The sequence below is a fragment of the Platalea leucorodia genome, assembly GCF_965183815.1.
Source record: "Platalea leucorodia genome assembly, chromosome: 9".
In the NCBI taxonomy this organism is placed as follows: Eukaryota; Metazoa; Chordata; class Aves; order Pelecaniformes; family Threskiornithidae; genus Platalea; species Platalea leucorodia.
Genome location: NC_138831.1, coordinates 3,381,892 through 3,396,402, shown reverse-complemented (window position 1 = coordinate 3,396,402; position 14,511 = coordinate 3,381,892). Strand labels below are relative to the sequence as shown.

The 14,511-nt window shown below is 55.8% G+C and overlaps 1 protein-coding gene across 1 annotated transcript in view; it reads right to left on the bottom strand.

Annotated features, from left to right (window-relative positions):
* Nucleotides 1–14,511, bottom strand: part of PLXNA1 (plexin A1) — a gene marked incomplete at its 5' end in the record, with an annotated part of 105,299 nt that overhangs the window by 53,664 nt on the left and 37,124 nt on the right. Inside the window, 5 exons of the mRNA XM_082321352.1 lie at nucleotides 8,304–8,403; nucleotides 9,018–9,171; nucleotides 11,282–11,405; nucleotides 11,877–11,977; nucleotides 14,124–14,264. Of these exons, the coding sequence (XP_082177478.1) occupies nucleotides 8,304–8,403; nucleotides 9,018–9,171; nucleotides 11,282–11,405; nucleotides 11,877–11,977; nucleotides 14,124–14,264 (620 nt within the window). The remainder of the gene's footprint in view (nucleotides 1–8,303; nucleotides 8,404–9,017; nucleotides 9,172–11,281; nucleotides 11,406–11,876; nucleotides 11,978–14,123; nucleotides 14,265–14,511) is intronic.

Genomic DNA, 14,511 nt, shown 5'->3' with positions numbered 1-14,511 from the left:
CCTCTGGGTATGGAAGGGGCTGTGCCCCCCCGGCCACGCTGTCCCGGGGCAGCAGCGAGGTCCTGCATTAATGCAGCAAGACTCCACCAGGCAGGTCTGCACCAGGCATGTCCCGTGCAGCCCAAGCTGCCCTCCCGAGGAGGAGGCAGGGGAGTTGCTGAAGGATAAGCTCCAAGGCAAGAAAAAGAATCAGCCTGTTATTTTCTTTTTTGGAAAAAAAAAAAAAAAAAGAAAAGAGAGAGAAAGAGAAAAAAAGAAAGCAGCAGCACCATTTTTCTCCCTAGAAGGCTCATACCTGCTCTCACTGATCCGAGCACGAACAGGATCAGGCCCAAAGCAATTATATTTAAACAAAGGCAGGATCTTCTCCTGAACACAGCTCTGGCAGGAGGCAGGCAGCCCTGCCCAGCCCGATCCCGCTCCTAAATCTCATGCTACCTCTCTGCCTCTACTCCCCGGGAAACGATGGGGAAAACACAGCATCACCGTGCGACGCGGCAGAAAGAAAACCTTCCCGGAGAGAGGGATGCTCGGGTGGCAGGGCCTGGCACACCGGATCCCTCGCCCTCCAGCAGACCTGTCACTGGAGGTGTGGGGACGGCGCACGAGGGAGCCGTGACGGCGGGCAGCGCAGCGTGCAGGCAGCGCAGGGTGCAGGCAGCGCAGGGTGCAGGCAGCGCAGGGTGCAGGCAGCACAGGGTGCAAACGCACACCTAAGGCTTCGCAGGGCCACCGCCCTGGGGTTTCACACATCATTACATATACAGCAAGAGCTTCCCAAATCCATGCGCACACTCTAAGGAAATATTTAATTAAGCTGCTTGCAAAGGGGGCTGGAAGTCATTTCCATGTTTCGCTCACATTTTCACTTCCAAATGAACAGCCCTTTTAGCTTTACCCACAAATATGCTAATTGAGATGCTCCTTATGCAAATATATGCAATTTTATTTCAGCTGCAGAGATTCAACTTAAAAGCAGAGCCGTAGCCTCCCATCTCTGGTTGCTTTGATGGAGGGAGGTGCAGAGGGTGGGGGGGGACACAAACAAAGCGAAAGGACCGCTCCTGCCCTCCCGATAAGGGCTCAAGCAGCGACCGGTGGGCAGGCAAATCCGAGATGTGGAGGCAGCGGGGCAGGGAAAGCAGAGGTTAATCCTCATGGAAGTAGAACAACCACAGAGAGGTCATTTAAGAGAGGAGCCTGGTCCAAGCAGTTGCAAGCCAGGCGCTGGGGCATAACCACCAACCCTCCCATGAAATCGGCCCTCCACAAAGGAGAGATTTTTCCAGCCATCAGGTCTTTCAGGGTCTGCAAAAAGACTCCCCAGTTCCCTCTGCACCACCTGAAAGCAGTCGGGAGAAGCACCCGGCACAGCCCTGCCCCGGGCACCCCGGCCCCCGGAGCTGCAGCTCCGCTCTGCAGTTCTTCAGCCAAATCTTGGCTATTTCAGGACCCTCCTCACCTAAGGGTCTCGTTTGCCATTTAACTACTGCAGATCCCAGCCGGTCTCCGCTTGCCAAAGAACCTAAAGCATCTCCCGTTATCCTCCACGTACACCCCGAGGTGTGTGGTTCCCCCTCCTCCTACTTCAGCCCTCCTGGCTGCTTCTAACTCAACCGAGCCATTTCTGAAGCCCCATCCTCAGAGATGTATTTCACACTCTCCCTTCTGCCGAGGTTCTCCATCTGCCATAAGGACATCAAACGCTGCTGTAAGAGCACTCACCGCCACGTGTCTCGCTCCACAGCATCTCTGCTGCGTTTAGAGCCCGGCTGGGTCAGCACCCCGCGGCTGGCCAAAGACTCTGTCAAGTGGCAAGCAAGTCAGTGCCCGGGTGCCAGTAACACGGTGACACCCCATTTCCAGCCTGCCTCGGTCCTGCCGGCCTCGGCATGTCCATTTGACTGCCCCAACTCCCTGCAAGGCTGCCCAAAACCCAGGGCAGGAGCCGAGGCAGGGCTCCCCGGCTGCAGGTCAGGCTGGGCGGCATGGCCGGGGCCGTATCTCCGGTGTGTCCGTGTGTCGCTGCTGTCTGTTCCCAGCGCAGGAGCAGGTTGCTTGGCAGCATGATGCCATCTGTGCCGTCTCTCTCCTTCCCACGGTCAGGCACTCTTCCCTCATCACTTCTTGCCTAAGAGGCTTTCATCACTCCTGATAATTAAAGGGAGGCTCTCCTTCATGTGTTGAAGTCTCCCCCCCCTCCCCGAGGCGTGCCGGGAGTGCGAGAAGCCCAGCCAGGCAGAAAACCGAGGCTGGGGGTGCAGCGCAGACACGGACCCACAGCTTGGTCCCCATCTGCCTCCTCCAGAGCCCTGCCAGGGGCCAGGCGGAGAAGCCCAGGCTGGGCAGGGGGAAGGGGGTCAGACCTGCCAGCGGTGCCCCCTTCCCTCCCAACGTCCTCGTGCAAGAGGAGCGGCACCAACCTCAGATCTGCATTTCAGGATCACTCTGTGCAAAAAGTGCCCCATCCAGAAACAAGTCCAGGCTCACTGCCTGCCTGCAGCCTCCTCCAGAAAGAGCAGGCAGCCCTGCAGGCAGCAGGGCAGCTCTGCCCACCTCTGAGTAAGCCAGGGGCAAAGCCAGAGCCTCCCTACAGCCTCCACGCTTGCCCCCAACTCACTACACAGCCGGGTCAAGACCTCCCGACGTTCCTCTCCTCCACTTTCCAAACCGATCCTAAACTTGCTGAGGCCATGCTAGGGAAACACCTGACATGGCTGCAGAAAAGCAGCGGTGCAGAGAGGGCGGCAGGAGAGCAAAGGAGCATCTCAGAGCTGGGCGCATCTCCAGGGTGGGTGCAGGATCATGAGCATTGCTGCAGGACGAGCTCAGCCCCAGGGGTGGCTTCGGGCACCGGCTCCTCGCTGGGTGCACGGGCAGCTCTGCAGAAGGCACCTCCTGCCGCCACGGCGAGGTCGCAGCTGTCTCCACGCCTGATCCGAAGCAATGCTGCAGCTGATGGGAAGCATGGGAAGCCAGCGGCACCGGATCCGGGCTCCTCGCTCACTCTCCTTCCCGCGCTCCCAGCCCCAGGCTTGCTGTGCACAGGGGACGAGCCCGCTCCCTTCTCTGATCTCCATCCCGAAGGAGTTCAGAGCTCTTCAGCGCACCGAGTGGGGAAGGCAGAAAACAAAACCAGCGTCCATAAGCCCGAGCAGCAAACACGAGAGGGACAGGGGGTGCGAGCATTGCACACACACGCGCACACTGAGGCTATTTCCATGAAGCAGCACGCTCCTGGAGGAAGGACATGGAGCGAAGGACAGGGACGAGGGCAAGTTCAACAGCACCAAGAGCAGAGCACTGGAGGTCCACTGAGAAGAGAAATTATAAACACAGTGCTGATGGAAACAGCATCTGCACACGCACAGCACAGCCTGCCTGCGAGCCCCCCGACTGCTCCTCAGACCTCCTCTTGGCAAGGAGGATGCATCCTTAGCGAATACGCAGCTCCAGCGTAGCCCGCATCTGGAGCAGCAGCTGTCAGGGGTGAGGGGCTGAACTGCTGTGCTTTGGGCTTTATATCCATCTCTCTGCCCCAGGGAGCAGGGGGGGAAATCCTGAAGAGCAGCAGTCAGCGCCCCCCGGCCCCTACACAGACCTAGGAGCAGCCCTGCCCTTCCCAACTGGTGCCCAGACCCAAAGCCGGGAGAGCTGCGGGGTGGGAGATCAGCTCTCGCCTCCCTCCATCCCTGCCCATCTCAATCTGTTTCTGCCCTTCCAGTCCAGTGTTCTTCCGTCCCTGCGGGGTTTTGCCAAGGGCCTTACTCTCAGGGTAGGGGTTGGGCACGCAGACCCGCTGCATGGTGGTCCAGGGCATCCCCCATCACACTGGCTGGAGGATGCAGAATCAGGCCCTCATTTTTAAGATGGCCAGAAACATGTAATTCACTTGAAACACCTTCAGCCACCTCCCCTCACTGAAACACAACACCCTGCTGCACCAGCCTCCTCCTTCACAACAAACATGACATAAACCAGGTTATCCCGAGCAGTCTCTGGGGCAATCCTACAGGATTTTCCACCTGCCCCAGCCCAGGAGTACGCAGGGATCTGTTACCGCCTCGCAGCTCAGCCGTGCTAACTCAGATACACTCACTCTACTGCTTGCAGCCATCTGTCCATGTCTTCGAAAAGAAAGCAGCTGTAAGCATCTGGAAACAAGCAGCACTGGGCCAGCGGAGAAACAGCCGTGCTGCGTGCGGGCAGCCCGGGACACGGCCAGCCAGAAGGGCTGCAGCGAGGAGCCCAGCGGCACGAGGGCTGGCATCATCCCACGGGCGCCACCGGGTGCCTCCTTGGCCACCAGAGCAGCCCAGCCCTGCTCCCAGCCCCTGGGGCCGTGCATTAAAATCCCATTTACTTAATGGAGGCTCATAGGGAAAGCCTGACCTGTGGGGCAGGGCAACAGCAGAGCCACATCTCTCTGGCCGGGAGGAGCTAGAACCACTTGCCATGTCTGCCCCTTGCTCCAGCCTCAGAGAAATTCAACACCCCGCCACTGATGGGACCTGGGTGTCACAACCGTCACCGCAGCGAGGCACAGCCACGAGGCTGGTACCATCCTGACCACCTCCCGGAGGAGACACAGCGCAGGCAGGCACCGGCACAGGTTTACAGGCTGCTCGGATCCCCTCTCGGCGTCAGACCTGCTGACCTGTGATTTTCCCCCTCTCCAAAAAGCCAAACCACAACAGGAATTACAGACCATTTTCCAGAGGAGAAACCCAGAGAGCAAACATGGATATACTGGAAAGAAATACATCTTGGTACTCCCTGGAATTCCTTGCTGGCTTTCCGGGCAGATTCCCCGCTCACCCACCTCGCCAGCAAGCTCGGGCTCTGCTGGAGGCAGGCAGGGAGCCTGGTGTTACGTCTTTATCTTGAAAGGGGACTCATTTCCCCATGAATGCTTTGAAGAGGGAGTTTAATGCTGACAAAGACGACCTCAACATCTGCCCGCGCACGCGCTGGACACGGGCTGATTCATTAGACGATCAAAGGCGCCGAGCGGTCTTTAAATGCCTGCGCTTGATCGATGTCCCATAGGAAACCCTCAAGGGAACCCACCCCGGTCCCTGCCATGGGGTTTTCCATCCCGTCCTCCATCGCAGGAGCCACAGCCTGTCCCCAGGAGCTGAGCCTGCATAGGCAGCCCTGTTCCCCCTCCATGGGCCTGCAGCGACCCTCAGCCACCCACATCCCCCTTTGCAAGGGACTCACTTTTCTGCACTGACCTCCAGGTTTCCACTCCCCCATTCAACGCATCTCTCACAGCTCAGCCAGAAACATCCCCTGCATCAAATGCACAAACCTTCACGAGCAAGATGCCCAAAGGATGCCATTGCCTGGAAACACCTGCCTGAGCCCCACAGAAGCCCCGAGGCTGCCAGGGTGCGGGTACACCAAGCTGGGACCCCCAGAAGCTTGCCAGTGACCCTGCTGGAACAAGGAAGGGTGCGAGTCCCAGACCAGGGGTCCCAGGGACCCTGCACGGAGAAGCACCCCAGGAGCCAGCGATGCTGGTCTGCGATGGGGACAGTCCCGTCACACCAGGTGACACCATAAAGCCCTGCAATAACCGATGGGACAGCAACAGGGCTCTACCTGGAAGGCAACCCCTTGGCCTTGACCGTCACAAGCCAAACATACGGGCAGCACAACCTCCTCTGTAAACCTCCTTCCCTGCAGGAGAAGGGGTTAACATATCTTCCCTTTTGCAACTCCTCCCTGGACCAGCCTGGTTCCAGCAGTACTTGAAAACCCACAAGAATCATAGAATCACAGAATCGTTAAGGTTGGAAAAGACCCTTAAGATCATCGAGTCCAACCGTTAACCTAACACTGCCAAGCCCACCACTAAACCATGTCCTCGAGCACCACGTCTACCTGTCTTTTAAATACCCCCAGGGATGGAGACTCAACCACTTCCCTGGGCAGCCTGGGCCAGGGCCTGACAGCCCTTTCGGTGAAGAAGTTTTTCCTAATATCCAACCTAAACTTCTCCTGGCGCAGCTTGAAGAAGAAGAAGAGTTTTGCAGGGCAGTGAGAAACAAGAGAGTCGGGATGCTCACCCAGCAGCAGCATCAGTCCCACAGCCTGCAAAAGGGCTTTAGCGGCACGATTTGCTGATGCCTTTCCAGGCATCTGCTGAAAATAAGAAGGGTCAGACTCTCCCCTGTGTACACGGTGGAGCTGTGTTGGCTTCCCTGGAGCTACCCCAGCTTACACGAGCGATGAGCTGCCTTATAATCCTCCAACCTCTCCGTAGCCATCTGAAAAAAATCTCACCTAAACGTTTCATCCTGAGCTGAGAAATGATTCGACACGCAGGCCTCTGGCTCCCAACCTAAGCAAAGCCGCCCAAATATAAAAAGAAAATGTAATGCACGGTGATCAGAGATCTCCACAGGAAAAACATTAGCCTCGTGGAAAAGCATATTGTTCCTAATACAGAATTTATCAGGCTGACGTATAGATTTTCCTCCACAAAATATGAAACCTGGTTCTGAGAGGCTATTAACTCCGAAGAGATCCATTAAAGACGCCTGTCTGCAAATGGTATTTAAAAGTATTGCATCATCCTAGGTATTGTCATGCTCTTTGGCTATGACTCGACTGCAGGTCACATAGTGAAAACTGCCTCCAAACCCTAAAATTCTTGACGTAAAGAAAATAATAATAATGTTCACCAGCCTAGAACATGGACTTTTCTATCAGCTCCAACCGGAGCCCATAAATATTAATGCATCCATAATTAGCCTTTTTAAATAATGCATCCAAAATTAAACATCAACGTAGTAATAAATCAGTCAGGGCTCTTTGTTGTAGGTTTGTTTGGCGGGGGTTGGGTTTTTTTTTCCCCTCCTGTGTCAGGCATATAATATAAAATGCCAATTCCCTCACCACCTCTTCCCGCTGGACCAAAATGCCGGAGCCCCAACTGGACCGAATCTGATGCCATTTGAACTTAAAAGTCGTCTTTCTCTCATTTAGAAAAATAAAAGTCACATCTGCTTTTTGATTTGCAAAATAATGACATGCAGCCAGCCCGAGCCAAAGCTGAGCTAATGTTATTGAAACCGCACGATGTGAAGGGAGACAAAGCTCATCTCGGGAGTCAAGGTGAGGGAGAAAGTCAAGTTTGCAAACTCTCTCCTCCCTCGCCGGCACACCGCTCCCGGGAGCCGAGACCCGCTCCCTGTGCAAAGAGCAGGCAGGGCAGAAATCCCCGCGGTGCACAAGGTTTGCAGGGGCTCTCTGATGCATCCCCCTCGGAGCTCACTGCAGGTACCCAGCCGGGGTGCCCGCATCCCACCTGCTTTTTCCTGATGAAAGAGGAAAACCCAGCTCATTTGCCGAACAGGCTTTGGAGAAGCCATCTGCAGCAGAGCCCCCCGAGCCAGCCTAGACACTCCGCAAACAGCCGTCCAAAAGAGATCACTCTGCATTTGCTTATCTATAATTACTGATCAGCCGGAGCGCCACCATCCATGGGAAGTTTCTGGCAGGGTAATGAAATCGCTCGCATTCTTGAGCTCCAAATTCTTTGCCCAAACACACCCCAGCATCTTCTCCGACCTTCCCACAGCAGAGCCATCTCCCCGCCACTCCAGCTCACCGTCCGCAGCTCCTCATCAGGAGCTCGCTGTTAGAGGCTTTACACACCCTGCTTAGACAGCACATCAATAACCCGCACCTCCTCTATTTCATTACATGCATATCTCAAACTGCCTAAAAACCCCTATGTGGAGCAGATTTCAAGGCAGTCTGACAAGAAAGCAAATTCACAATTACTTCCAGTTAGGAAATTCTTGGGTAAACACCTCAGGACATGCAGCATATTCCAACCCGTGTTGCGGTAACTTCCCAGCTTGCTCTCCAGCAAGCCTGGGAAGCAGGTACCATTGCAGGAAAACACAGGCTTCTCCTTTTGCATCTCCAAGTCACTCCTATTAACTGTTTCCAGGAATAACAAGATGCTTGGCATTTTCGGTCACATGGATTGCTACAGTCTGCAATGCAGTAATCTCGCTTTTTCTTCCAAAGCTTTGCCAAACCCAAAGCCCTGTTTTTAAGTGACGTTCTGCCCTGATACTACACATTCCCACATGCCCAAAACGAACTGTGGGTGCTCTGGTCACCATCCCAGTTTACAAGGGCAAAAGGAGGAGGTTTCTCACTGCAAATGCCCTTTCCTCTTGCAACACCAGCACCCACAAAGCTGAGATCTCTCTCTCCCAGTCTCACGTTGCCCCACCAATCTCTTCCCAGAGCACTCTCGCGAAGTCCAGGCCACTTACGACTGATGGACGCTGCAGTTGTAGAAAACAAAATCCACAGAGGCAAACTTCTTCCCCGTCTCCTTAGATTTCAGGTAGAGCTTCACCACTCGCTTGTCCCCTGGGAGAGACCCAAGCAGAAAAAGGCGTCAGAAGGGACACAGGGCACGGCCCAGCATTCAGCCCAAGGCTTGCGATGGGCTGCAGGGAGCAGAGCATCACCAGTCAGCCCAGTTTACTAACAAAATCTCCCGAATCTGGCAATCAAAAGAGAGTATTCACCCACCCAGCAGAGCACCAGTACAGCTCTGGGCCCCTACAGCTAACAGCAACCTGCCGTCATGGAGGCAGGTGCCTTGGGTTGTACTGGTGGTCCTGAAGGGGAGCTTAACAGTTCTGGGGTCACCAGAATATCCTAGAGCTCATGGCCACCTACAGCACATCTGCCCAGGAATGGTCCATAGGTGGGAACGAGGCCAGGGTGCCCAGGACCGCTACAGTGTCAGCAAGCAGCTGTGCCCATGGCTTGGAGGAGAGCAAGGACCAGTCCCCCATGAGCAGCAATGTCCTCCTCCTCCCACACCCCGAGAACGCAACTGGGGTCCTGCTCGGGGGCCAGGGATGGCTGTCAGGGGAGGACTGTCCTCCTCCACATCTGGCTGTGGGGCAACAAGGGGGGGAAGGTTTGTCTCAGGCTTTCTTCCCACCCCAGGGAAAAAAAAAAAAAAAGCTCACCGCGGCCCCTGGTGATGGGGATGACGTCCTTGGCAGAGGGAGAGCTGCAGTAGATCTTCCCGTCTTCAATGCGGCTCTCGGACTCAGTGAAGTCTTCGAAGGAGCAGTTGACTCCCGCCGAGAGGTCTGGGACGTTCCAGGCCTGCAGGACCAGCTGGGGAGGAGAGGCAAGAGCATCAACAAGAAAACTAGCAAAAAAAAAGGCTCCCCTGTGTCTGCTATGTGTAAGTCCAGCCAACACAAAAGACCAGGGGTGCGATCCCTCCTCAACCACCCACATGCGGTGGGAAGACCTGCTCCGGGCTTTTGCAAGCGAGCCCCATCCATGGACCTCCCCGCTCAAGCAAGGAGAGAGGATGTAAACGGGTTAAAAGATGGAATGACTCACAGCCTCCCATCCTTTGCCCTCGCTGTACCACAAGCCATTACGCCTCACCTCTACAGAGACCAAGCACAGCGTCGGGCTAAAGAGTGTTTCACGGAAAGGCATCTGCTCCGGCAGAGGCGAGGAGGGGAGGAATCCACCTCTTCCCTCGCAAAGTCATTCCCGGGGTCAGCAGTTCTCACTTTACAAAACGCTTGCCTTATTTCTAATTTGAATTTTTCGCAGCTTCCAGCCATTAATTCTTGTTATGCCTTTCCTTGATAGATTAAAAAGCCCTTTAGTCCCTGATATTTGCTCCTTGTAAAGGCACTTATACTCTGTAATCAAGTCACCTCTTAATCTTCTTTTTGATAAGCTAAGCAGATTGAGCTCTGGAAGTCTCTCACTGCAAGGCATTTTCTCCAGCCTTCAACTCATTTACATGATGTTTACGGGAGGTTTTCAGCCTCCCCCTTTCAAAGCCGGACTCCAGCCCGAGCGCAGCATCCCCGTGTCGACCACACCAGATCTCGGTGCAGCATCCTGCCGTCGGTCAGGGAGATAACCACCCGAGAGTGAAAACGCCGTCCGGCTCCCGGCTTCACCCGAGGCGCACCGAGAGCCCCACAGCAAGGGCTCAGCCCTGGCACCGCTTTCCAGGATGCCGGGCAAATGCCTTTTCCCTCCATGTCTAACTTTAGACTTGGCAATATCAAGCCCCAATTTGTCTGCTAAACCAGTCCCACTCAGACCCAACCGCCCTGAAGGAAATCTCACCCCGTACCAGCCCCAGCACCCTCCGCAGGTCCCATCCGCAGCCATCCCGCATTCATCTCCACATCACCAATGAACGTCAGGCCTGCAGAAGCACTTTCCAAACCGTTTCCATCCAGTGACAATTCCCCTCTGATGGGGACCTTTTGAGATCTGTCACGGAGCCAGTTCTTAATCCACTTAACACGTGCTTTATCAATATTGTATAATGCTAATTTTTAATCAGAACGTTGTGTTGTACCAAGTCAAATGCCTTGTAGAAGCCTAAAGACATCACATCTCCGCAGTCCCTCTTCTAATTCGAGTGATAATTTCACCAAAGAACAAAATGTGGTTTGTTTGACATAAAACCGCATTGGCCGGCATTAATTATATTCCTATCCTTAATTCTTTATCAGTTGTACCCTGCATCAGTTTTTTTCCTTTAGTTTTTCTAAACCTGATGTCAAACTAAGTGGCCTCTGACCATTTGGTCCTTTCTGCATTTGGGAAAAAAAGGAGCACCTTTTCTGTTTCCTGGGCTTTTCTCAACATTCACTTATTTATTATTACAAAGTCATATTATTACAAATATCCACAGGCCACAGAACTCCTCAGCCAACTCTTAGGACTCCTGAGTGCCAGATATCCAGACCTGGCAGTTTTCAAAACTTTATTGCTAGTATATGCTGTTCCGTACTCTCTTCACGGTGCTAATGGCCTGGAAAATACTTCGGGGAAGTCCATCATGCTCTCTGTCTGCGCGGAGAGAGCAGCGAGCTGTGCATCGAAGTCTCATCCCAAAATATCCACTGCAGGCCAGGGTCAGAGACAGGCTATTGAGCTAGACAGATCGCTGGCCTACGAATGGCATCTCTGATGTCGGTGTTTGTATTACGGAGAAATATTTATTGCTCGCTTATGTCTTTTCTGACTAATCATCAGCTGGTTTATCATCTCCATCAATAGGCCAGCCCTCATCAATGCCCTGCACTTTAGTATGTTTTATTTGTCTCTGACCTTTCTTCCCCTTTCTCCCTATTTGTCGTATACTCATTACTTATTTTTAATTGCCGCCTCCCCAGCCATCGCCTCCAGAGGGGCAGGAGGTGGCTGGGGGGCTCAGCGGGCAGCAGAGGTGGCTTACCGGGACCTCCGACATGGTGACCGAGATGTTCTTCGGCTGGACAGTGAGCTGGACGCACTGCCGCAGGTCGGAGGCGAAGCGCTGGGGCTCGTCCGCCCGCTCGCACCGGTCCTTGCGTGAGCATCTGGAGGGGGATGAAACCACCACAGTGAGGAGGAGAAGTGCCCGGGGTCCTGCGCGGCTCTGGGCTGACGCCACACCAGACAGACCCTTTGGCACGGAGGTGATGCCCAGCTAGGGACCTTGGGTGCCTGAGGCCTGAGCGGGAGCTCTGCTTTCCCCTGGTGCCAAGCACTGGGGATTTCTGGGGTCTTTTATCTTCAGCTGTTCTTTTTGGCACAAAGATGCCAAACCCGGGAGCCCATGGGCAGGATGAGCGGGCCCTGATGGCAGCTGCACCACACATGGTGCTTGTGAGCACTGCCTGCGTGCCATGGGAAGAGATGATGGACCCCCTGGACCACTCCATCCCCCCACGGTTCAGGGCCAAAGTCCAGGAGGGGTCTCCCCAAGAAGACCAGTGGTGGGGACGGACACGGTTTACCAATGACAGTTCACCAACCACGGTTCTCAGGAACGATCCTGGGGTACTTACATGTTGTGGAGGACGCACCAGCCACAGTGGGGGTCCCGGGAGCCCAGGCACAGCTCGCAGCTCTCGTACTGCTCGCAGCTCTCCACCGGCACCCGTGTCACCTGCGGGGAACGGGCAGGGAGTGAAGGAGGACGGGCTGCGTGTTTCCCTGCTGTGCCCATGCCTGGACCCCACAGAGACAGACCCAGCACAGATTGACCCGGTCTGTTAGAGAGAAGGCAGCAGCAGGGAGCAGGCTGAGCCCCCCACCATCGCCCACTCCTCTCCGAGGCCCAGGCAGCACATTTGCAGGCAACACCTCCAGCCCAGGGAGGCTTTCAGCCCCACCAAGCTCCTGCCACCGCTGCATCTTTGCAGGGTTGTGGGAGCAGGCTGTGCCGGCTCAGCCTCACACCGGCTCCCGGCGCCGGCCAGGCACCCCATGGCTGCTGCAGCCCTGCTCTGAAAGGGTTACTGGTCCTTTATTAATTGCTCCTCCAGATTTGATTAAAATCCCCTCATTCGCCAAGCCCTTCGAGCTCTGTTACAACTGTTCACTTAATTACTTTCCACCAGCACTCTGATAACGCCGAGCTGTAGTAGGGAAGAAAGCGGGTTTTATTAAGGAGAGGGGAGGAGAAGGGGCGGACAGGGAGGGGGTGCAGAAAGCAGGGAGCTGCCTGCTCACCCGCTGTGAGGAGCCGGCAGTGCCAGGCAGCTGCCCATGCCTCAGTTTCCCCACTGCTCCCACAGGGCAGGACTCACTCATTAATTAAAATTTGCAAACTTCTCTATTGAAGGCTAAATTCGGGGTGCCCTCTCTCCTCCCAGCCCAGCAGGGGATGGGCTCAGCATGATGCCTACAGAGCTGGGATAAGGCTGGCCAAACAGTACCCTCCAGTTTGCATACGGATGAGGATACCTATAGCATTCCCATTTGTTTATCCCCGACATCACTTCAGGCAGATGGTGGCGAGGGGGTCAGCAATGGATCCCCCCCAGGCAGACCCTGCACAGGCGCCTGCCGGCTCCCAGCAACCACGTTGGCCCTTGGGGGAAATCCATGGCCCCCGCATCCACGTCTCCAACATCTCCCCCGCAGCCAGGAGGCTTAGCTGAGCCAGGCCAAGGACAGAAACACGGCCAGGGACAGAAACACAGCCCAGGACAGCTGCACGGAGGAGCCCAAACACAGTTTCTGCCCCTCCTGGAAAGCCGCGTGTTTCCTGCAGCAGAGCAGAAAACAGAGACAGGCGCTGGGAGGAGGAGGGAAAGGGCTCTGCTTTCCCCGCGGGGCTGTCTAGACAAATCCACGGCCCTACTCCAGCATCCTTCCCCCTCCCAAGCCCCTGGGCTGGCGGCCAGGAGACCTGCTACATGCCGAGCTCAGCCATGGTCCCACCCGCGCACACCCCTCCCGGGCAGAGCAGTGGAGATGCTGTGAGATGCAAGCACGCCACATCCCTGCACGGCCGCCCTGCGTCACCCCAGCAGGCACGGTGCACGTCCCCACTGATGCCAGATCCAAAAAGCACCACCGCCATGGCACGAACCTGCTTCACCTGCTCCAATGCAGCCCATGGATGGATGAACTAGCACCTTCAAGCTCTCTGGCAGGTCAGGGATCGTGCAAACAGTTGCAAGGCCAACCAAAACTTCTTATCGTGAGCCCTGACCGCGCTGCCAGGACGGCAGTGCCGGATCTGGATTGTGTCTGTGCCTCTGGTTAGGTCGGCAGGAGCAGAGGCAGGGACCGAGGTGTGCCTGCCGGGGTCTGGGGGCACACAGTCACCTCCACCCCAAGGTGCAAAAGCAACCTCCCCAGAGGAGAAAAAGCCATTTGGAGCAAGGAGCTTCTGCTAACCTGCAAAAACCCTGCTCGGGAGGGGATGGCCAGAGCAGGGAGGAGGTTTATAGCCAGCCCCCTGCAGCAAGGAAGGGTCAGGCAGCCCTCGGTCCCTGGGGACCACTGGGATTTCAAGCAGCTGCTGCAAACAATTAATGCCTGGGGCACAGCCCCAGCAAGGAGAGGAGCAGCAGGGCCACAGGGTCAGTGCCTCGGGGCAGTGGTTTTGCAGAGGAGCAGGGAGGAGCTGCCTCTGTGCCCTGGGACAGGAGTCCCCAGGCAGCTCTGACCCCGGGAAGCAAAGGCCAGACCCCACCAGGGAGCTGCCCAAAAGGCTTCCCAGCACATGGGACTGCAGGCTGGGGCCGCAACGTGGGCTGCCAAGTCAGGAGAGCAGAGGAGCTGCCCTTCCCTCCCCTTACCTGTTTCTCAGTCATGGCGTAGATGTGCTGGCGGTCAGGGCTCAGCACCAGGTCTCGCAGGATGGAGCTGCCCTCGTGGGCCACGACATTCTCGTACTGCAGCGCTTGGTGCTTCCTCTCAGCCGGTAAGTCCACCAGGATCTGCGGGGAGAGCAAGGGGGGTGAGCATGGTCCCACGCACACCTCAGCCCCCACTCAGGGAGTGGGATGGGGAACATGCCCCGTTAGGGAAGCCACCCCTCCATCCCATGCCAGCGTGGCCATGTCACAGCCACCACAGCACAGCAAAGCAGCAGCCGCTCTGCAAACATCCCAACCCTTTCCAAAAGACCAAACTCCAATGTTTTTTCCCTTTTCTGCATTTGTCCCATGTTTATGCTGATGGTGT